Source organism: Delphinus delphis, chromosome 2, assembly GCF_949987515.2.
Source record: "Delphinus delphis chromosome 2, mDelDel1.2, whole genome shotgun sequence".
Taxonomy (NCBI): Eukaryota; Metazoa; Chordata; class Mammalia; order Artiodactyla; family Delphinidae; genus Delphinus; species Delphinus delphis.
Window position 1 is genome coordinate 33,326,871 of NC_082684.1, and position 23,933 is coordinate 33,350,803.

The 23,933-nt window shown below is 39.1% G+C and overlaps 1 protein-coding gene across 1 annotated transcript in view; it reads left to right on the plus strand.

The window, feature by feature from the left end:
• DCAF5 (DDB1 and CUL4 associated factor 5) overlaps positions 1-23,933 on the plus strand; it is a 97,299-nt gene that overhangs the window by 5,525 nt on the left and 67,841 nt on the right. The window contains exon 2 of the mRNA XM_060004345.1: positions 22,101-22,244. Coding sequence (XP_059860328.1) covers positions 22,101-22,244 — 144 coding nt within the window. The remainder of the gene's footprint in view (positions 1-22,100; positions 22,245-23,933) is intronic.

Consider the following 23,933-nt stretch of genomic DNA (forward strand, 5'->3'; position numbering starts at 1 on the left):
CTGCTAGACCAATCAGAATGTAGCTCTGGGGGAATTCCCTGGCAGTCCAGTGGTTAGGACTCAGCGCTTTCACTGCGGGGGTCAGGTTCAGTCCCTGGTTGGGAACTAAGATCCCACAAGCTGTGAGGCACAGTCAAAAAAAAGAGTGTAGCTCTGTATATATAACTCTCTGCTTTCTTATATCTTATAAATGGTTTTGGTAAATAGAATCTTAGCAGTAAATAAAAATATTCAGCTCTTTGGGATAAGAGTTGCTGTAATATTATTTACCCTGAATTGATGTTTAAGGCATTGAACTTGTAGCACTAGCAGATTAATAGCCCATAGTGTGAAGTTTTGAGTTACAGTGAGAGATTATGATTTCTTTTTTAATGCTTATGACTAAATGTAGAAAAAGCACCCTCAGAAGCTTTTCAGATAGCATCAGCAACTATACTGTTTCAGAGTGTTAATTAAGTAGGAGTTGTGAATGGGGAGAGGCATTAAATTACTTGGGCATAATATTTATAATTGGACTCACTATTTAGTCCTATTTCTATTTCATATGGGTCTCCCATATTCTTATGGGATATAAGTATCCACAGTTATATAGAGAGATTAAGAGTCATATAATAAGGACAGTGATGCGTCTCACAGGGTTGTGGTGAGGATTGAATGAAATAACACCTGTAAAGTTTTTAGCACAAGGGCCTAGACCATGCTGTTGCTCTGGTTGCTACTGCTGCTGCAACTGTTGCTACTGTAACAGTAGTAACACGGAGGCCCGCGTACCACAAAAAAAAAAAAAAAAAAAAAGCTTTTGTAGTACGTACGTTTTTGGTTTTTTTTTTTTGCGGTACGCGGGCCTCTCACTGTTGTGGCCTCTCCCATTGCGGAGCACAGGCTCCGGATGCCCAGGCTCAGCGGCCATGGCTCACGGGCCCAGCCGCTCCGCGGCATGTGGGATCTTCCCGGACCGGGGCACGAACCCGTGTCCCCTGCATTGGCAGGCGGACTCTCAACCACTGCCCCACCAGGGAAGCCCAGTACATACATTTTGACATGGTGATTAGGGAATCAATTCTTGGATTTTCTTCTGGACTTTTCTGTTTACTGATAATGCATTGCTGTGAAGGTGTTAAATTTTATTCTTTGGTCTATTTATTAGTTCAACAAATAGTTTTTTTGTTTTTTTTTTTGCGGCATGCGGGCCTCTCACTGTTGTGACCTCTCCCGTTGCGGAGCACAAGCTCCAGACGCGTAGGCTCTGTAGTTGTGGCTCACGGGCCCAGTTGCTCCGCGGCATGTGGGATCTTCCCAGACCAGGGCTCGATCCCGTGTCCCCTGCATCGGCAGGCAGACTCTCAACCACTGCGCCACCAGGGAGGCCCCAGCAGGGGCCTCTTATGTTATCCATTTTATACATATTAGTGTATATATGTCCATTTTATACATATTAGTGTATATATATATATATTAGTGTATATATGTCAATCCCAATCTCCCAATTCATCACACCACCAACCCCCACCCCTGCCACTTTCCCCCCTTGGTTTCCATACGTTTGTTCTCTACACCTGTGACTCTATTTCTGCCCTGCAAACCGGTTCATCTGTACCATTTTTCTAGGTTCCACATATATGAGTTAATATACGATATTTGTTTTTCTCTTTCTGACTTACTTCACTCTGCATGACAGACTCTAGATCCACCCACATCTCAACAAATGACCCAATTTCGTTTCATTTTATGGCTAAGTAATATTCCATTGTATATATGTACCACAGCTTCTTTATCCATTCATCTGTTAATGGACACTTAGGTTGCTTTCATGACCTGGCTATTGTAAATAGTGCTGCAGTGAACATTGGGGTGCATGTGTCTTTTTGAATTATGGTTTTTTCTGGGTGTATACCCAGTAATGGGATTGCTGGGTTGTATGGTAGTTCTCTTTTTAGTTTTTTTAAGGAACCTCCATACTGTTCTCCATAGTGGCTGTATCAGTTTACATTCCCACCAACAGTGCAAGAGGGTTCCCTTTCTCCAAACCCTCTCCAGCATTTGTTGTTTGTAGATTTTCTGATGATGCCCCTTCTAACTGGTGTGAGGTGATACCTCATTGTACTTTTGATTTGCATTTCTCTAATAATCAGTAATGTTGAGCAGTTTTTCATGTGCTTCTTGGCCATCTGTATGTCTTCTTTGGAGAAATGTCTATTTAGGTTTTCTGCCCATTTTTCGATTGGGTTGTTTGTTTTTTTAATGTTGAGCTGCATGAGCTGTTTATATATTTTGGAGATTAATCCTTTGTCTGCTGATTCATTTGCAAATATTTTCTCCCATTCTGAGGGTTGTCTTTTTGTCTTGTTTGTAGTTTCCTTTGCTTTGCAAAAGCTTTTAAGTTTCATTAGGTCCCATTTGTTTGCTTTTATTTCTGTTACTCTAGGAGGTGGATCAAAAAAGATCTTGCTGTGATTTATGTCAAAGAGTGTTCTTCCTATGTTTTTCTCTAAGAGTTTTATAGTGTCCAGTGTTACATTTAGGTCTCTAATCCATTTTGACTTTATTTTTATGTATGGTGTTATGGAGTGTTCTAATTTCATTCTTTTACATGTAGCTGTCCAGTTTTCCCAGCACGACTTATTGAAGAGACTGTCTTTTCTCCATTGTATGTCCTTGCCTCCTTTGTCATAGATTAGTTGACCATAGGTGTGTGGGTTTATCTCTGGGCTTTCTATCCTGTTCCATTGACCTATATTTCTGCTTTTGTGCCAGTACCCTACTGTCTTGATTACTGTAGCTTTGTAGTATAGTCTGAAGTCAGGGAGTCCGATTCCTCCAGCTCCGTTTTTTTCCCTCAAGACTGCTTTGGCTATTTGGGGTCTTTTGTGTCTCCATACGAATTTTAAGATTTTTTTGTTCTAGTTCTGTAAAAAATGCCATTGGTAATTTGATACGGATTGCATTGAATCTGTAGATTGCTTTGGGTAGTGTAGTCATTTTCACAATTTGATTCTTCCAGGTCAAGAACATGGTATATCTCTCCATCTGTCTGTATCTTTAAATCTTTCATCAGTGTCTTATACTTTTCTGAGTACAGGTCTTTTACCTCCTTAGGTACGTTTATTCCTAGGTATTTGATTCTTTTTGTTGCAATGGTGAATGGGATTGTTTCCTTAATTTCTCTTTCAGATTTTTCGTTGTTAGTTTATAGGAATGCAAGAGATTTCTGTGCACTAATTTTGTATCCTGCAACTTTACCAGATTCATTGATTAGCTCTAGTAGTTTTATGGTGGCATCTTTAGGATTCTCTGTGTAGTATCATGTCATCTGCAAACAGTGACAGTTTTACTTCTTCCTTTCCCATATGTATTCCTTTTATTTCTTTTTCTTCTCTGATTGCTGTGGCTAGGACTTCCAAAACTATGTTGAATAATAATGACAAGAGTGGACATCCTTGTCTTGTTCCTGATCTTAGAGGAATTGCTTTCAGTTTTTCACCATTGAGAATGATGTTTGCTGTGGGTTTGTAGTATATGGCCTTTATTATGTTGAGGTACTTTCCCTCTGTGCCCACTTTCTGGAGAGTTTTTATCATAAATAGGTGTTGAATTCTGTCAAAAGCTTTTTCTGCATCTATTGAGGTGATCATAAGGTTTTTTTCCTTCAATTTGTTAATATGGTGTATCACTTTGGTTGATTTGCATATATTGAAGAATCCTTGCATCCCTGGGATAAATCCCACTTGATCATGGTGTTGTTGGATTCTGTTTGCTGAGGATTTTTGCGTCTATATTCATCAGTGATATTGCTCTGTAATTATCTTTTTTTGTAGTATCTTTGTCTGGTTTTGGTATCAGGGTGATGGTGGCCTCATAGGATGAGTTTGGGAGTGTTCCTTCCTCTGCAATTTTTGGAATAGTTTGAGAAGGATGGGTGTTAGCTCTTCTCTGAATGTTTGATAGAATTCATCTGTGAAGCCATCTGGTCCTGGACTTTTGTTTGTTGGAAGATTTTAAATCACAGTTTCAATTTCATTACTTGTGATTGGTCTGTTCATGTTTTGTATTCCTTCCTGGTTAAGTCTTGGAAGGTTATACCTTTCTAAGAATTTGTCCATTTCTTCCAGATTGTCCATTTTATTGGCATCGAGTTGCTTGTAGTAGTCTCTTAGGATGCTTTGTATTTCTGTGGTGTCGTAACTTCTCCTATTTCATTTCTAATTTTATTGATTTGAGTCCTCTCCCTGTTTTCCTTGATGAGTCTGGCTAATGGTTTATCAATTTTATCTCCTCAGACAACCAGCTTTCAGTTTTATTGATCTTTGCCATTTTCTTTCTTTCTTTTTTTTGCGGTATGCGTGCCGCTCACTGTTGTGGCCTCTCCCGTTGCGGAGCACAGGCTCCGGACGCGCAGGCTCAGCGGCCATGGCTCACGGGCCCAGCCGCTCCACGGCATGCGGGATCTTCCCGGACCGGGGCACGAAACCGTGTCCCCTGCATCGGCAGGTGGACTCTCAACCACTGCGCCACCAGGGAAGCCCCTGCCATTTTCTTTGTTTCTATTTCATTTATTTCTGGTCTGATCTTTATGATTTCTTTCCTTCTGCTAACTTTGGGTTTGTTTGTTCTTTGTCTAGTTCCTTTAGGTGTAAGGTTAGATTGTTTATTTTAGATTTTTCTTGTTTCTTGAGGTAGGCTTGTATTGATATAAACTTCCCTCTTAGAACTGCTTTTGCTGCATCCCATAGGTTTTGGATCATCGTATTTTCATTGTCATTTGTCTCTAGGTGTTTCTTAATTTCCTCTTTGATTTCTTCAGTGATCTTTTGGTTATTTAGTAATGTATTGTTTAGCCTCCATGTGTTTGTGTTTTTTAACGTTATTTTTCCTGTAATTGATTTCTAATCTCATAGCGTTGTGGTCAGAAAAGATGCTTGATATGATTTCAGTTTTGTTAAATTTACTGAGGCTTGATTTGTGACCCAAGATGTGATGTATCCTTGAGAATGTTCCGTGTGCACTTGAGACGAAAGTGTAATCTGCTCTTTTTGGATGGAATGTGCTATAAATATCAATTAAATCTATCTGGTCTATTGTGTCATTTAAAGCTTGTGTTTCCCTATTAATTTTTGTTTGGATGATCTGTCCATTGGTATAAGTGAGGTGTTAAAAGTCCCCCGCTATTATTGTGTTACTGTTGATTTCCTCTTTTATAGCTGTTAGCAGTTGCCTTATGTATTGAGGTGCTCCTATGTTGGGTGCATATAGATTTATAATTGCTATATCTTCTTCTTGGATTGATCCCTTGATCATTATATAGTGTCCTTTCTTGTCTCTTTTAACATTCTTTATTTTAAAGTCTATTTTATCTGATGTGAGTATTGCTACTCCAGCTTTCTTTTGATTTCCATTTGCATGGAATATCTTTTCCCATCCCTTCACTTTCTGTGTATATGTGTCCCTAGGGCTGAAGTGGGTCTCTTGTAGACAGCATATATATGGGTCTTGTTTTTGTATCCATTCAGCCAGCCTGTGTCTTTTGGTTGGAGCATTTAATCCATTCACATTTAAGGAAATTATCGTTATATATGTTCCTATTACCATTTTCTTAATTGTTACAGGTTTGTTTTTTAGGTCCTTTTCTTCTCTTGTGTTTCCCACTTAGAGAAGTTCCTTTAGCATTTGTTGTAGAGCTGGTTTGGTGGTCCTAAATTCTCTTAGCTTTTGCTTGTCTGTAAAGCTTTTGATTTCTGTCAAATCTGAATGAGATCCTTGCTGGGTAGAGTAATCTTGGTTGTAGGTTCTTCCCTTTCATCACTTTAAATATATCATGCCACTCCCTTCTGGCTTGTAGAGTGTCTGCTGAGAAATCTGCCGTTAACCTTATGGGAGTTCCCTTGTATGTTATTTGTCATTTTTCCCTTGTTGCTTTCAATAGTTTTTCTCTGTGTTTAATTTTTGTCAGTTTGATTTCTATGTGTCTCGGCGTGTTTCTCTTTGGGTGTATCCTGCCTGGGACTCTCTGCACTTCCTGGACTTGTGTGGCTATTTCCTTTCCCATGTTAGGGAAGTTTTCTACTATAATCTCTTCAAATATTTTCTCAGGTCCTTTCTCTCTCTTTTCTCCTTCTGGGACCCCTATAATGCAAATGTTGTTGTGTTTAATATTGTCCCAGAGGTCGCTTAGGCTGTCTTAATTTATTTTCATTCTTTTTTCTTTATTCTGTTCCACAGCAGTGAATTCCACCATTCTGTCTTCCAGGTCACTTATCTATTCTTCTCCCTCAGTTATTCTGCTGTTGATTCCTTCTAGTGTAGTTTTCATTTCAGTTATTGTATTGTTCATCTCTGTTTGTTTTTTCTTTAATTCTTCTAGGTCTTTGTTAAACATTTCTTGCATCCTCTCAATCTTTGCCTCCATTCTTTTTCAGAGGACCTGGATCATCATCACTGTCATTATTCTGAATTCTTTTTCTGGAAGGTTTCCTATCTCCACTTAATTTAGTTCTTTTTCTGGGGTTTTATCTTGTTCCTTCATCTGGTACATAGCCCTCTGCCTTTTCATCTTGTCTCTCTTTCTGTGAATGTGGTTTTTGTTCCACAGCCTGCAGGATTGTAGTTCTTGCTTCTGCTCTCTGCCCTCTGGTGGATCTTGGCTGTCTTCTAAAGTCTCCTTCCTTAACACTGCATGTTCTATGCTTACTTACTTCAACCACGTGACTAACTTCACACCTCCTTTACTCTAATTAAGAGTGGGTATACAAACTGTGGTTACCAAGTTGGTTCCTCTTCTCCATTAATCTAACTAAAAGTACAAATAATATATTGTGTTTACTGAGCCTGTGGTTTTGAGTTTGATTTCTGCTGAAAGTATGCTGCTTGAGTATGGCTGAATTTCAGCCAACAGAAATAGGTATCTTTCCTTATAATTATACCTGTGGAAAAAATATCTATGCTTGGGACACAGATAATGTGCTTCAGAATAAAGTGCCTTTTGGAAGAAGGTTTAAACAATGTAACATGGGCGATCTGCCCAGAGAGCACTGTAAGTCATTTGGAAGCACTTTTGACACTTGGAAGCACTTTTGACAGTAAAATGAAGCATAGTGTTATTGCAGGTTAAGTTTACTTCTGTCACCAGCAGCTTCACTCTGCTTCTGTGAAAAAGGTGTTTTCTTTCCAAGCTTGCACACTGACTGGATGAACAAGGAGGGTTACTCTTCAGGTTCTGGTCTTGGATTCCACTTGCTCTTCACCTCAGTTTTTCTAGGTCAGGGATTTATGGAAAGAATTGACAACAGTAGTTCGTCACTTTAGTTGTCTGCTCTTCCCATGCCTGCATGTTTGCACTTGCTTTGCCACCTTGTGCCTCAGTCCTTGCACTTTGTAGTGTTAGACGCCCGAGATTCTATCATGTACCTCTCAGGATACAGAGTTGATATGCAATGGAGATCAGGTCTATGTGCTTTGAGTACTATTTTCCTGTTAGGGCCAATCTTAAGGGAGTTATATTCCAGAGGGCTGGGGCATGTAGAAATCAATGAGAAAATGGCATCTGAAGTAACTGACAAGCTTATAATATATGCAAGTAGCAGAGATTATATTGGCAGCAAGGCTGATTTCCATCTTCCCTTTTGCCTCTGCTGGGGCTCCTGCGGTTGATAAAGTGAGGTAAGATTACCTTAAATGGTTGATCAAGTAACTCCTTAGGTCCCCTGCCTTTGCTGGGGTCCTTTATAACTAAGATGACCATATATCCTGGTTTACTTGGGACCATCCCAACATCCTAGTACAATTATTAGTGCTCCTTTCATTCTTGAAAAGGTCCTAGTTTGGATTATAAATCACATGGCCACCTGCTCATGATTGTCCGAGTTGTCTGGCACTCAGGTAGAACCAAAGCCCTAGTCTCTTAACACCTCCCATTCACTGTTGAATGCCTCTGCTGGAAAAGCTTCCAAGCCCCCATTCTCCCCACGTCAGGTCTTTCAACTGCCACTTTTAAGGTACTAAATTGAATCTGAGAGGCAGAGTGGTTGGTTAGTCATTTGTCTCCTCCTTGTCCTCTTATTAGAAAGAAAAACAAACAAAAAGGCTAAAACCATTTAGAAAATGCTAGATCCAGAGGCTAGTAAGTTACCCCTTCCTTTCTATGTACTACTTCTTATAGTTCTTGTTCTACTGTCCACTTGCTGTACATTCTTTTTTCTTTCTTTTTTTCTTTTTAAGTCTTCCTGTGGGTTGATGTTTTTTGCAGAGTTGATTTTGAGGAAAGATGTTTTGACGAATGATTCTCCACTGAGTTGGAGTTTTTTTCCTAAGGTGTTTTTAACCCAAAGTGATATAATACTAAAACCATGCTAAAGGCTTAGTTTTGTGGAGTATCTATCTAGCACCATATACATTTGGAATAAAAGTTGGCCCCCTCAAGTGTATAGGTTGGCGCGGTGAAGAGTTTTCGGGGATTGTAGTTTTTCAGATATGTGGGCAGTTGGCTGTAGAATATCTTTGGTGTTGTGTAATGTCATCATTAAAGAAGTTTAAGAGATCTGGCCTAGAGTCCTGATTTCACCCTTCTGTGATCTTAGGCTGCTGATGTTCTCCCTCTGTGGAATCATACAGTTTAATTGCTGGAAAGGACTAATGATCATCTAATTGAAGCCTTTAATTTTACATATAAGGGCATAAAGGAGCAAAGAGGTAAAGTGATTAGCCCAGTAGCTCACAACTAGTAAGTAGTACAAGCAAGATTAAAATCTGGGTCTTCTGACCTGGTCCCTCAGTATGGAAAATTATGAGGTTCTGCATTTATAAAGGACTTACTTAAGTAAGTGGCTTACTTCACCAGTACATTCTGTCTGCAGTTTTATTGTCTCTGAACATGGTTGTTTTGATTAAGTTGGTAGTGCCTCATTATTTTGCAGATGAGTAGTAGAGATTTTCCAGGGGGAGGCAGACTGTCACTGTGGCTGACTCTCCAGTTTTAATTCTTAGCCTGCCTATACTTCCTTACTTTAAAAGGTTTTCCAAGAACATTACTCAGAAGAAGGAATTTTTGCAAATCCAGATACCCGTCAGAATCTTATTACACAACTTTCCTCATTCTGAATTTCCATTCAAGTCTTGTATCTAAATTCCAGTTGTATCTTTCATGTTACTCCTTAAAGCCAAGTGACTAATTGGAGTCTCTGAGGATTGTTGTTTCTTTCTTTTTAGGTGTCTTAACCATGTTTGATGGCCTAGTACAGATACCTTATTGCTTGCTGCCGTAGGTGGCTGAAGCATGTTTTGCCTTAGACATACTGGCAAGAAACAACTGAAATTGGCATGTTTGGCAACCAGGTTCAAGCAGCCCTTGATTTTAGTCTCAGAGTTGACCTCTCTGTTTATACCTACTCTTGGGTGGATATTGTGTACCTTCCTGGAAGGACTAAGCATTGGTGCCTGCTTTGGTTCAATTTTTAGAAATAGCCCAAGAAGAGAGAAGAAAGCTTTATTATGTTGTTACTGTTGCTTATGCAAGGAATTTTGCAGAAGTTATGCAGGCAATCTTCTTATTTAAAAAAAGAAAAACTTAAAAATCAGAAACTTCTCAGATTGAATGAAGAGCATCTGTGCTTTAATGAGGAGAGTGTATTGTGCAGGTTAGTTCTGTAGGGCAGAAGAAGTGAGACTGGACATGAAGACAGTCTGTGGTCTGGGAGTACCTCAAAATAAATGCATCATCCACTATCATAACTTCCCTGTAAATCCTTACTGTTGTTGAGGATCTGTTTTTAGCCCTAGCTCTATTTGAGGATCTTTTTGTTCTTTGATATTTCAGAATTCCATACTTTACCGTTGAGAATTTCCTGTTGAATCATACAAGTTGTCAGAATATGGCACTTATAAGACAGACTTCCCACTTATTCATAAGTTTTTAAAATGTCATGTATTAATTATGGGAAATTTGGAAAATACATATTTAAAGAAAGAAGTATCCCACCTACTCAGGATGACCATTTTAGACACCTGGGACATATTTTATTTAGACTTTTTGTATTTAAATGTACATATTTTAAAAATAAAATTGGAATTAGGCCATCTCTGCTGTTTTATCTTTTTTTCTTAATATTGACATTTTTTTTCATATGTCATTGAGTATTTTCAAAAGCAGAGTCTCTCAACCTCAACACTGTTGATGTTTTGGGCCGGATAGTTCTTTGTTATAGGCGGCTGTCCTGGGCATTGTAGGACATTTTGCAGCATCCCTGGCCTAAGACTATATGTGTATGCCAGTGGCAGCTCCCCAGTTGTGACAACCAAAAATGTCTCCAGGTATTGCTGAATGCTCCGTGGGGGGGGCAGTATCACCTGGTTGAGAGCCACAATTCTAAAGCAAAAATTCTCAAACTCTTTGGCTTCAGTGAAAAAGACAAATAACATTTTAGTGTTACTGTAAAAGTAGTTCTGACTTAGCAGGCCTCCTGGGGTTTGTGGAACATATTTTGAGAACTGTTCTAATGTATGATAATATTATGGCAGCACTGTATCCTGTCAAGGGCCTACATCAGAATTTAACCAGTTCCCTCTCATTCTATTTATTTTTTGCTTTTATCACAATTCTTATAACTAAACCTTTGCAAAAACTTTTTTTTTTCCTGAGAATAAAATCTTAGAAATGGGATTCTGGATCAAAGTTTTTTTATAATTTATAAAATACATTTGATATATATTTGTCCTCTGAGATGGTTGAATTAATTTATTTATACTTGTACCACTGTATTATTAGACTGCATCATGGCTATTGTTGGGCATCATTTAATCTTTGCTATTCAGTCAATATGTGAAGATGGTATTAAAAATTTTTATTATTACTGAAGTTCTCATATAACTGGACTTGATTATTAGTGAGGCTGAATATTTTTGTCTTAAGTTTTGGCCATTTTGTAGTCTTCCTTTAGGCTGATTACAGTGTAACTGATAAGATTGCAGCTTTCTTTGTTAAAATGATCACATTCTCCTAATGCCTTTAGAGATTAATCCCTAGTTACTCTGTTTGTGTTTGAGTGTGTGTCAAATCACAACCTCAGGTTTAGAGTCCCCCTCTTAAGGAAATAGGTAGTAGAGGTTCCTGGTAAACTACTGTCTAAATTTCAGAAGTTTGAGCCCCACCTTTTTGACTTTTGTCACATTTCAGGGGTATCATCTGTGCTATTTAACATTTTTTTCTAAATTGACTCCTTAAAACAATATTTGAAAGGAAACTTTATATTATTATAATGTCTATGAAATCATGGGTTTAATGGTCTAGGTTTCTTTTTCCTAATACACATTAAAATACATAATTGTTAAAATCATTTCTCTACTTTCTGAAATCATCCAGTGACCTCTGCTTACTACACTTTAGGAAGAACAGGTGCTTTGGAATCAGACATCTTGGATTTGAATCTCACTTTGCCTCTAACTGATGGTGTGCTCTTGGATAGGCGAGTTTACCTCTTTGTGCCTTAGTTTCTTCATTGGCAGAAAGGGGATGTTGGAGAAGATGATCTGTTAGGTGTCTTCCAACTCTACTCTGTGATTCTGATGTGTATTCCTTTCTCTATTTCTGCTCAGGAATTTGAGACATTGTCTAGGGGTTGGTGTGCTGGCTTAGGATTTAAAAACCCTAGCTCTGTTAAACCCCACTGCTACTAATCATTTAATTTTAGAGAAACTATTTTATTTCCTAGGGTTCTAGCTATCTCTTTAGGGTGTTGCTGCTACTTTAATTTCTGCTTCTCATTTAATGTCAGGTGATTCAAGCAAGGAGTCAAGGCTTCCATCATTGAGGCACACCAGTGCCTCACCCTTCACATCCTTAAAATGGGGATAATGTTTCTGCCTTACTTGCCTAATTGGACATGTAGAAAAATGAAATAATAGGTAGATGAGTAGAATCAGTTTTCAGGAAAAAGGTACTAGGTAAGAGCAGCTTATTAGCAGAAGTATCACTCCTGTGGCTACTTCTGTAGTGAAGAGCAAACTTGTGTGATACCACCTCTCCTTATCTCTCCATACCTGCCTGCACTTGCCATTTGATTTTTTTTTTTATTTCCTGATTTAGGAAGTACCATTGGACCCCAGTTTTGTGACCTTGGGCAAATCACCCCATTTTAACTTATCCATGGGCTAATTGCAGCCTGCACTGAGGCCTGCATTCAGCCTGCAAAAATCAGGTTGCTATCTTCTCTTAAAAAATTGGAAGATCTGGCTGACTTAAGCCTGCACTCTGCTGTGGCAGTAACTGGCTGGAGCTGAGTAGTGGCTTTCCTTTAAAAAGGGTTGTGTAACCTCTAGTCTGCTATTTAATCTGGCAGGTTTCACTCATTTGCTTTGCTACCTGGCCCCTGTTGTACTTGAGAGGCTGGATTGTATTGTGGTAAGGAGCACCGTCTCTGGAGACAGATTACCTGGATTCAGATCCCAACTTCCATTCTTGGTAGCTGTGCACCTTCAGGTTATTTAGTTTTTCTGTAGTTTCATCTGTATAATAAGGATAACACTACCTGCTTCATAGGGCTGTTAAGAGGATTTGAAGAGCCACTACATGTAAAACCCTTAGGATAGTCCCTGACCCAGAGTAAATTTAGCTGATGTTAGCTATTGTTGGAGTTCAAATAGCATAATAATTAGCTAACATTTATCTAGCTTCTATTGTGTATCAGGCAGTGGGCCAAGCCCTTCACACAGATCTATCATTAATCCTAACATAACACTGTAGAATAGAGAGTTATTTTTTCAGTTTTGCAGATGAGAGGGTACAATTTAGAGTGGTTAAGTAACCTGTCTAAAGGTACATGGCTAGTAAGTGGGTAGCAACACTGACAGTTGAACCTATGTTTTTCTAAATTAATTTATTTTAAATTAATTTTTATTGGAGTATACTTGCTTTACAATGTTGTGTTAGTTTCTACTGTAGAGCAAAGCTAAGCCTGTGGTTTTGAATGCTATGCTGTGCTGCCTCACACTACATCCATCTCTAAAGTAGGTTTAATTGCAGAATTGGCATGCTTGGGTAAACAGAGATTAGTGCTCTTAATGTTTTTGTAAGTGATTTGAGGAGAGAATGCATATAAATAGCCCCAATTTATATACGACATTAGTTCCTTCAAGTAGTGGAATGCCAAACCAATGGAAATAAGCTGCAGGCAACTCTTTGGGTGGAACGAGTGAGCAGAAGAGTGGTAACTGAATTTCAGGGTAGGTAAGTATAAAACAATACATAAAGAAAAATAACAGACTGTTTGTAGAATGATGTGCTCCAAGATATTCAGTAAGAGAATCATTTTAGTCTATTATTTGAAGGTAGAAATGGCCAACACATATTTCATACCCATTAGAATAGCTATTATCAAAAAACCAAAAAATCAGAAACAGAAAATAACAAGTGTTGATGAGACATGGCAAATTGGAACCCTGTGCATTGCTGGTGGGAATGTAAAACGATACAGCTGCTGTGGAAAACAGTATGGCAGTTCCTCAGAAAATTAAACATAGAATGTTACCATATGATCCAGGAATTTCATTTTTGGGTGTATACCCAAAAGAATTGATAGCAGGAACTTGAACAGGTATCTGTACAGCCATGTTCATAATAGCATTACTCACAATTGCCAAAAAAGCGGGAGCACTCTAAATGTCTGTCAACAGATTAATGGATAAAATGTGGAATATACATCCAAAAGAATATTATTCAGCCTTAAAAGGGAATGAAATTCGGGACTTCCCTGGTGGTCCAGTGCTTAAGAATCTGCCTTCCAATGCAGGGGACGTGGGTTTGATCCCTGGTCAAGGAACTAAGATCCCACATGTTGCGGGGCAGCTAAGCAGCGCACTCTAGAGCCCACGCGCCACAACTAGAGAGAAGCCCACGCACCACAACAAAGATCCCGCGTGCTGCAACTAAGACCCTATGCAGCCAAACAAATTAATTTTTTTAAAAAATCCAGTCTTTTTTTTAAAAAAAGGAATGAAATTCTGGTACATGCAGCAACACGGATAGACCTTGAAGACATTATGCTAAATGAAATAAGCTAGTCATAAAAGAACAAATGTTGTATGAGTCCATTCATATGAGGTACCTAGAGTAGTCAAATTCATAGAGACAGAAATGGTGTCTCTAGAGGTTGAATGGTGGTTGCCAGGGGAGGGGGGAGGCAGGAATGAACAGCTGATACTTTAATGGATATGGAATTTCAGTTTGGGAAGATGAAAAGTTCTGGATGGATGGTGCTTTTCTTCCCTGCGTAAAGCTGTGAAACATCCTCACTTGGAATTGTAAGTAGTGTTCTGGCCTCTTGCACTTTGGTAGAAAGGATACACCTTGGTTTTAGGCTCCAGGCCTAGCTTCTTAGATTGTTAGCAAGTCATTTTGTCTCTCTGATCCTCATCTGGAAAAAGGGTTATATAATCCTTACCTCGCAAGTGAAGATATATGTGAATAAACTTTTATACAAAAGTTAATTATTTTCAACTTTGGGGAAATAACAAAACAGACTTATTTCTCATACACTGATGTAGCTGGGCTGTATGCCACATAGGCTGCACCTCTATATCTCCATGCTTCTTCTTAGAGCTCAAGGAGAGGTATGGTTGTCACAAAAAGAGGTTTGGCTCCGCAGAGTGGCGATTACACACATGGAGAAGAAGGAATAAATAGGCTGAGAAGAAAGCCAGGCTGCTTGATTTCCTTTAAATCTTTGCAGGTTAAAAAAATAAACAAAACTGCAGCAGTATAAAAGTGCATTAAGTAAAATTCCTATCCCCAAGAGTAACTTCTGTTAACCATTTTACATTTGCCCTTCCATGTACAAATTAGTGTATTCTTTTGTTTTATTAAAATACATCATGCTGTTCATACTCTAACGCCACCTGAAACAAGAGTTTGGAAGATTGGGACAAATTCATGGAGGATACTTAAGAGAAACTAGGATGTTTTAAGGAGTGTGTATACCTAATAAGTGACACACTGGGCTAATAAGTGCTTTTATATTTATTATCTCACCCAAACACATAACAACCCTGGGAGATAGTTGGCATTTTCTTCATTTTACAGTCATAAATTGAAGCTAGAGTAGTAGAATAACTCGCCTAGGACACATGGGTGGTGAAACCAGGATTTGAATCCAGACACTTTTATTCAAAAGCTTGCACTTCCTGTACCACCTTTGCTGCCTACAAAGATGGAACCCTAAACCCTGAATCTAATCCCACTGTGTCATTTTTTAAAAGAAAATGTTTTGAATGGTTAACACAGTCACTAACACTGCATCATAGTGATTATGCCATATCAGAAGAGACAGAGCTGCCTCATGCTTTTTTTTTGCCTGCATAATACATAGTATATATATGAACAGTAAACTTTTTGCATTTTTAAAATTGTGGTACAACATACATAATGCAAAATTTACCATTTTATTTTATTTTTTGGCCCTGCCACGCAGCTTGTGTGCTCAGTTCCCCGACCAGGGATTGAACCCAGGCCACCTCAGTGATAGCCCTGAATCCTCACCACTAGGCCACCACGGAACTCCTTTTTTTAAATTTACCATTTTAACCATTTTTTTTCTTTCTTTCTTTTTTTTTTTTTTCGGTACGCGGGCCTCTCACTGTTGTGGCCTCTCCCGTTGCGGAGCACAGGCTCCGGACGCGCAGGCTCAGCGGCCATGGCTCACGGGCCCAGCCACTCCACGGCATGTGGGATCTTCCCGGACCGGGGTACGAACCCGTGTCCCCCACATCGGCAGGCAGACCCCCAACCACTGTGCCACCAGGGAAGCCCTTTAAGTTTTTCTTTTTCTTTTTTTTCATTTTAACCATTTTTAAGTGTACTGTTTAATAGCATTAAGTACATTGACATTGTTGTACAACCATCACCACCATCCATCTCCAGAACCTTTTCATTTTGCAGAACGGAAACTCTGTACCCATTAAACAACAGCTCCCCATTGTTCCTCCCCCAGCCCCTGGCCCCCACCATTTCTACTTTATGTCTCTATGATTTGACTACTCTAGGTGCTTCATATAAGTGGAATCATACAGTTTTTGTCCTTTTGTGTTTGGCTTATTTCACTGAACACTATTTAGTGAGACTTAGTTTGATGGACATGTAAATGTCTTTTGCTCTACAAACAATGTTGTACTGCAGGAGCATTTGATCCCGACTTTCAGAGTGCTCTCTCAGATCTGTCCTGTGCTTGGCTGACTTTGAGGAAACCCAAAGCGAATTCTTTCCTTCTGTGCCTCAGCTTTTCTGGACTTTTCTTATTTTAAGAAGAATGTTAAATAATTTCTTTTGTTAACAGCACGGTGTGAGAGCTTGCAGACTTTCTGCTTATAGCTCACAAGCCACTGGAAAAGAGTAATATTTAAATATAAAGTCTTTCTGTAACTACAGAGCTGCTGCCACAATGTGATTATAGTACATTTTAGGATGAATTGGTCAGTTTGATACAGAATTAAATCAACCCAAGATGACCAGCATAAGTAGCTGTACTCTCTTGGGATTCTCAGCTGGGTTGAAGCTAAGCAGTGGTTTGTGAGGAAACCAGGCTTAGAAGGCCTGCCCTCTCCTTGTCCTTTGCCTGGCACTGGCACTAAGCAGAAAGGTCTTGCCTTCCTAAGAGGTCCTGGTGCTCCCCCTGAAGTGTCTGAGAGGCCAACCCCACAAGCACCCAACTGCTGCCAGACTCACGGAGCCGGCTTAAAGGATCATACTCTTCCCTTGGATTGTTTGCAGGTCAGACAGTCTCTCTCTGTGGGACTCTACAATACATCTTTGGTTTTTTGAACTGACCAGGTGACTCACAGAGACAGAACTGTAGAGCTTTTTTCATGTTCTAAACTGATTTATCCTTGCTTCACCAGCCCTCCTTTGCTTTGTGGGGTCAGAGTTTTGGGCACAGCTGTTCTGCTCTCTCTACTGGCTTAAAAGCAGCCCAGCAATTTCAGATTATGCCTCAGTTTGCACCGTTGGTGTTTTTTGCCAACACGTGGTTGAAAAGTGTCATCTTTACACAGGGCTCTTAATACCTTGCCTAAGGAAATGGGGGTGGGAGGGGCATGTGCACCTTACATCTTCTGACACTGACCTTGAGGGCAAAGCAGAGGAGGTAGGCCCTGCCATAGCGATAATTTCTGCCTCAGTGATTCCAATCTTCTGTGGACTTGGGCTGTCATCATCATTTTAGGTACTAAGGACAAATCATTTTATTTTATTTTTAATTAATTAATTTATTCATTTATTTAATTTTTGGCTGCATTGGGTCTTCACTGCTGCACAGGGGTTTTCTCTAGCTGCTGAGAGCAGGGGCTACTCTTTGTTGTGGTGCGTGGGCTTCTCATTTTGGTGGCTTCTCTTGTTGTGGAGCACAGGCTCTAGGTGCACGAGCTTCAGTAGTTGTGGCACACAGGCTTCAGTAGTTGTGGCTCGCGGGCTCTAGAGCACAGGCTCAGTAGTTGTGGCGCACGGGCTTAGTTTCTCTGCAGCATGTGGGATCTTCCCGGACCAGGGCTCGAACCTGTGTCCCCTGCATTAGAAGGCGGATTCTTAACCACTGTGCCACCAGGGAATCCCCAGGACACATCGTTTTAAATTGATCTCAAGGCACTCTACAAATAACCATTCTTTTAAAATCAGAAAGAATTTATTTGGCAAAATTAAATCTAGAATGAGCATTGAAGATAATGCTGACTGGATGATAGGGGAAGATCCTTTGGCTGAGAATGGTTATGACTTTGAGCGCATAGGTATAGATATTCTGTTTTCTTTTTTATTGAACTTTTTTTTTTTTTTAAGCTGCTGCAGTTCAAGAGAGGTTGTACTGCCTGCATAGGTCTTAATGAACAAACACAGAGGTGCCCACAGTTATATTTCTTTGCTATGGGTATCCCAGCACATCCTGGAGAGTCTTATTTTCTTTTTCTATGATGAACATTAAAAATATGTATATTTATTTATTTTATGGAAATGTGCAAGCATATACAAAAATGTAGTGTACCCATCTACAACAATTATCAACATTTTATTAATCACCTATCCCCCTACTTTTTATTTTCTGGAATATTTTAAAGGAAATTACAGATTTTTGCCATTTCACCCACTTCAGAATGTACCCCTAACTGATAAGAACTTTTTTCTTTTTTAACATGATCACAGTACTGTTACTATATCTCATAGATGTAACAATGTCATGAAATATTTAAACATAAAGAAGAGAAGTATCAATCAGATTTGACAAAGTGTTGACAGTTTGTTAAATTTTCTTCTAATCTATTGTTTTTTTTAAAGGAAATAAAACTTTACAGGTACATTTGAAGTCCTCTTTTGTTATTTGTGTGTTCATAAATAATATGGTATTGTTTTGCATATTTAAAACTATATACTTAATGTTTTCCTTTACGTATCCTTCTGAAACTTGTTTTTATTACTTAATACTAGGTTTTCAAGATGTATTCATTTCAGTACACGTATCTGTAGCTCATTTTAAATGCTGTATAGTGTTCCATTGTGCTTAGATTTCATTCGTGTTTGTATTCCAGTCGGTTTTATCAGTTTATATATTGATGGATATTTATGTTATCTACCTTTTTTTTTTTTGCTATTATGAACAGTGAGGCAGTGAACATTCTTTTGTACATTTCTTTGTGCCATTTTGTAAGAAGGTATCTAAATTATAATTTACATTTTCCTGATTAATACAGAGGTTGATATCCTCTATAATCTCTGTTGGCCATTTGGTTTTCCTCTTCTGTAGTTGTCATATTTGCCTCTTTTCCTAGTTGTTTTCAAAGTTGATTTGTAGGAATTCTTTGTATGTTCTTTATAATAAGCCATTATCAGCTTTGTGCATTGCTAGAATCTTTATAATTTCAGGAAAGCCTTTCCTGGTCCCTGTCCCTGCTCCTTCTGTGTACTCCACTTAAGTTGGTTTCTGTTTTTATTCCTGTGGTCCTTTGTTTTATTCTTACCTACTCATTTTTGAGTTGTGCTACCAAGTCAGAGAATCCTTTCAGTTGTCCATCAGCTGAATTTGCTTTGTCAGTTACGGTTTGTTTTTCATTCTATAAGGCAAGCAATCCAGAATAGTGGTTAAGAGAGTGGGGAGTCTTAACTGCTTGCTTTTGAATCTTGGCTCAACCACTTTACTTACTGTTGTGACCTTGGCAGATTACTTAACTCTCTTGTACTTGACTTTATAATCTGTAAAACCCATGCGAGTAGAGCTGTTATGATCCCAGTTTTGTATTTGATGAAACTCAGGCTCAGGGAGATTAGATTAGAAACATGAGTAAGTTGAAGAAACATGTGGGCCTCTTTATCTTTTAATTTTTCACTTTTGATAGAGACATGGGCACAGAGAAATATTTCTCTAAATATAAGATATAAAGTAACAAAAACAGTGCCAAGTCCCTGACCTGTGGCCTCAAGTGTTGGGGAAAAACAGTAAGAGTAGAGACTATGTAGAACTAAAGTGCCCATGGCCTGTCTAAATCTATTAATAGGGAGGAAAACCCCTTTATGCCATTTTTCATGAAAATAAAACAACGAAAACCCAAAGCTTATTTTCATGACCTTAACTTATAAGAGACATAGAATTTAGAAAAGCATCCCAGGCCAGAGAACTCATAGTTGAATTAGGCAGATCATAAACACAGAACATTGTGGACCATACTTAAGGGATCATTCCCTTAAGGGTTGACAGTGAAATACTTTGGAGGAGGACACAGGACTTGATTTTGACGGACAATGGAAGGAAGAAGGATCTCAAGAAACAAAGGAACTCAAGAAATGAAGGCAACTTCTTTCTAGGGGAGGGAGAATAAGTATGATTTGGCTATTATGTTTTCTACTGATTTTTTTTCCTACTAAAAGAGGAAATATGTTTATGGCAAAATGTCAAGTAGTAAAGGAAGGTATAAAGTAAAAATTAAAACATAAAATTTTCCAATGGTATATACCCAAAGGAACTGAAAGTAGGGACTTGAACAGATATTTGTACATCCATATGCTCTTAGCAACGTTATTCACAATAGCCAAAAGATGGAAACAACCTAAATGTCCATAGATGGATGAATGGACTAAAAAAAATAACGGTATGTGTGTAATGAAATATTACTCAGCCTTACAAAGAATGAAATTCTGATACGTGCTACAATATGGATGAACCTTGAAGACATTATGCTAAGTGAATAAGCCAGACACAAAAGGACAAATGTATGATTCCACTTATATGGGAGTACCTAGAGTAATCAAATTCATGGAGGCAGAAAGTAGAATGGTGGTTACTGAGCACTGGGGAGAGTTATTGTTTATTGGGTACAGAGTTTCAGTTTGGGATGATGTAAAAGTTCTGGAGATGGGTAATGGTGATGGTTGTACAACACTGCAAATATACTTAATGCCACTGAATTGTATGCTTATAAATGGTTAAAATGGTGCATTTTCTGCTATTTATATTTTACCACAATGTAAAGTCTCCAAACAATTCTAGCCTAGAGGTGGTGTCCACTAAAAACTTCTTTTGTAGCCATCTAGATTTGCAAATACAAGCATAGATATGCAAGCATAAGCATATTCATTCAATGTCTGCTCTTTGGGACATTCATTTAGGTGCTGGGAATTCTGCAGTGAACAAAACTGACAAGGTTCCTGCTGTATTGGAGCTTTTTAAAAATTTGTTTTACACAAATGGATGTTGGTATGCATACTGTTTTACACCTTATTTTTTCCCCTAACAAAGACCTTTGGTCATCTTTCTGAGTTAGTTCTTAGAGATCTACTGATTGAATGGTTGCATGGTATGCCCTTGTTACGGATGTGATATAATTTGTGGCTATTATATTGCATGGAGGAGGGGAGGCAGAGGCATAGAGCTTACTGTGGCTTGCTGCCCATGTTTGCTCCTGTTGTAAGTTAAATTTTTATTCGGAATATAATAAAGGTTTGTTGTAAAGAGTCAAGCAGGGCTTCCCCAGTGGCGCAGTGGTTGAGAATCTGCCTGCCAATGCAGGGGACGCGGGCTTGATCCCTGGCCCGGGAAGATCCCACATGCTGCGGATCAACTAAGCTCGTGTGCCACAACTACTGAGCCTGTGCTCTAGAGCCCGTGAGCCACAACTACTGAGCCCGCGTGCCACAACTACTGAAGCCCGCGCGCCTAGAGCCCATGCTCCACAATGAGAGAAGCCACTGCAATGAGAAGCCCGTGCACCGCAACGAAGAGTAGCCCCTGCTCGCCACAACTAGAGAAAGCCCGCGTGCAGCAATGAAGACCCAACACAGCCATAAATAAATAAATAAAATTTAAAAAAAAAGAGTCAAGCAGTGCCAAATCTATAAAGTAAAAGTAGAAACCCTCTTAATCTGTCCTCTACCTCTCTTTTAATCCTATTCCCTGGAAGTAGTAACCACTGTTTACAGCCCATTGTTCATCCTTCCAGATGTGTAGAATGCGTTTGCAAATATAAAGAATATGTAGAGCATGTATCTTCTCATTCTCCAGGAGCTGGCTCATGCAGTATAATATTGCTCATTCAACTCAGACTATTGAGAATTATGCAGAGGAAAGAGCTGGACTGAGCTTCATGAGAGCCAAGTTCTGTCTTAACCCTGCTACTGTGACAGGCAATTCCTCCTCAGCTGTCATTTGTCTGGTGTCCCATAGTCAGTGAGATCACATCAAGGAGAGTGCTTTGGAAACTATTATGGTATAAATACTAGCATATTTAGAGTTCTTTGATTGCAAGCAGTAGAAACCAACTCAGGTTCTGTTAGACAAAAAAAAGGTGGGGGGACATTAGTGGAAGGATTTTAGGTAGCAAATGAAGAAATATTTAAACAGCTGGGTCTCTGGAAATTCAGAAATTTCTCTGTATCTGTTCAAGATGTAATTTCTGGGGAAAAGTGAGTGGCTTAGAGGCCATGTGTCTACTGATGGTTAAGGGGGTAGAGTTCTGGGTTTATGTGTCCCATCAGAATCTCACAGAGTTGGGAAGATGCAGTTTTGGAAAGTATGGGATTCAGGCTGGCAAAACCAAATGTCAGCCTTGAAATGTCAGCTCTTTTAACTCTAGATTCTTACTCACCTCTCAAGGAGGAGATGATCGCCGGGTTCTACTATGGCACATGGAACAAGCTATCCACTCCAGAGTTAAGCCCATACAGCTGAAAGGAGAGCATCATTCCAACATTTTTTGCCTGGCTTTCAACAGTGGGAACACCAAAGTATTCTCTGGAGGTGAGAAGATTTCCCCTTGGGAAATTGTGGCTGGGATTTCAGATAAAGGAGTGCTAAAATTATTCCTTAATTTTCCTTCCTTTATCTCATTGAGTTGTGGAATTACTGTTTTCCCATAGCTTGTCTTCTCTGTATTACAGCAGTTTAGACACATGTATTAGACTAATGTCTGTCTGTCCTTTCTCTCCTTTGCTCTTGTTCTTTCTCTCTTTTTTGGTAGAAAACTTTTCACATTGCAGTCTGATACACAGAAACATGTTAGAAAGAGTACTTAACCTTAGTATGTGTGGTACACTCTGATCTTTTTTTTTTTTCCTATTCTATTCTGTTTTGTTTTTAAAGATTTTAAAGGTTGTGACTCAAATTGGTGTTATGACCCATGGGTGGCTCCTGTGTGAAAAAACGTTGTGTTGGGGTGTAATTGGAATGGCTTTTGCTCAAGCCAGCCTCTTGATGATGGCATTCATCAGTCACACTCCTTTCTGACCACTACATTTCTAGCCCTGACCTCTCTTCTGCACTGCAGATTTCCCCACTGAATATCTACCTTTGTTTTCCAAAAGTAATTTAAATCCAGCAGATCTAAAACTAAGATTATTAGTCCTTCTCCCCTGCACAGTATTTCCTCTTGTTTCCTGGTTTCCCTTTCTCGGTTATTATCATCATTCAACTAATTATGTAAGTTGTTAGGTTTAACTTTTAAGAAACTGCTGACATTGGAGCATTTTCAGCTTACAAAAATGACAGTTTCATATGGTTCAGTCTAATAGAAATCTCAAAGTCAGCTTCAGACCTGCCTTTCTTTCATTTTCACATCTTGTATGTCACCAACTACACTGTCAGATCTATTTTGGAAGCCTCATATCCATCCTTTAGTTTCTGCTCTCTTGTTATACCGACTGCTCTGATTCAGGTCCTCATCTTTGGCCTGGACTACTGCAGTGTCCTGCTGTGATTTCTGCTACCGGTATCTAACTCTCCTTATTCATTGCTTATCCGAGTTTTCTTCAACCATGTGGACCTTTGATCCTACATGTCCATCCACAGGATAAAGCCTCGATCCAGTCTGCCTATCTGGCCTCATCTTCCTCCCCTGCATCTTGTGCTCTAATTCACTAAATCACTTGTCATCTTAAGTGCTCTGTGCCTTTTGCCCATACTGTTCCTCCATAGGCCATGATTAATTGTCCAGACCCCACCAATTCCCATAAGTCTTCCATCGGTAAGAGTTTTGAGTTATTTGAGTTTCTATTCAAGTGTCTCCTTCCGCATAAAAATATTCCCCCTTTATGCCACGTACTTTCACCCTGCTAATAAAGGACATAATTGCTCCTTTATCTGTGTTCCCATTGTAGAGCATATCGCTACAATAAGATAACCCGTCTTGTCACTATTAGTTGTTTGTGCAGGTGGACTGTGAATTCCTCAATCTTATTCATTCCTCTCGTATCCTCAGCACCTCACTCTGTGCCTGTTACCTAAAAGGCATTAGTATGGGTTTGATTTACTTGGTATGAACCCACCATAGAGTTACAGTGAGGACTTTAAGATGACCTGGCCACGTCTCTACTGCTTATGCTTTTAGCATAGAGTGGGAAATTTTTTTACTGTCTTCATTTTGGGATTTTTATTTTTTGGCTATATAAACCATTTGAAGGCAGGACTACACATATCGTGGATGCAGTATTT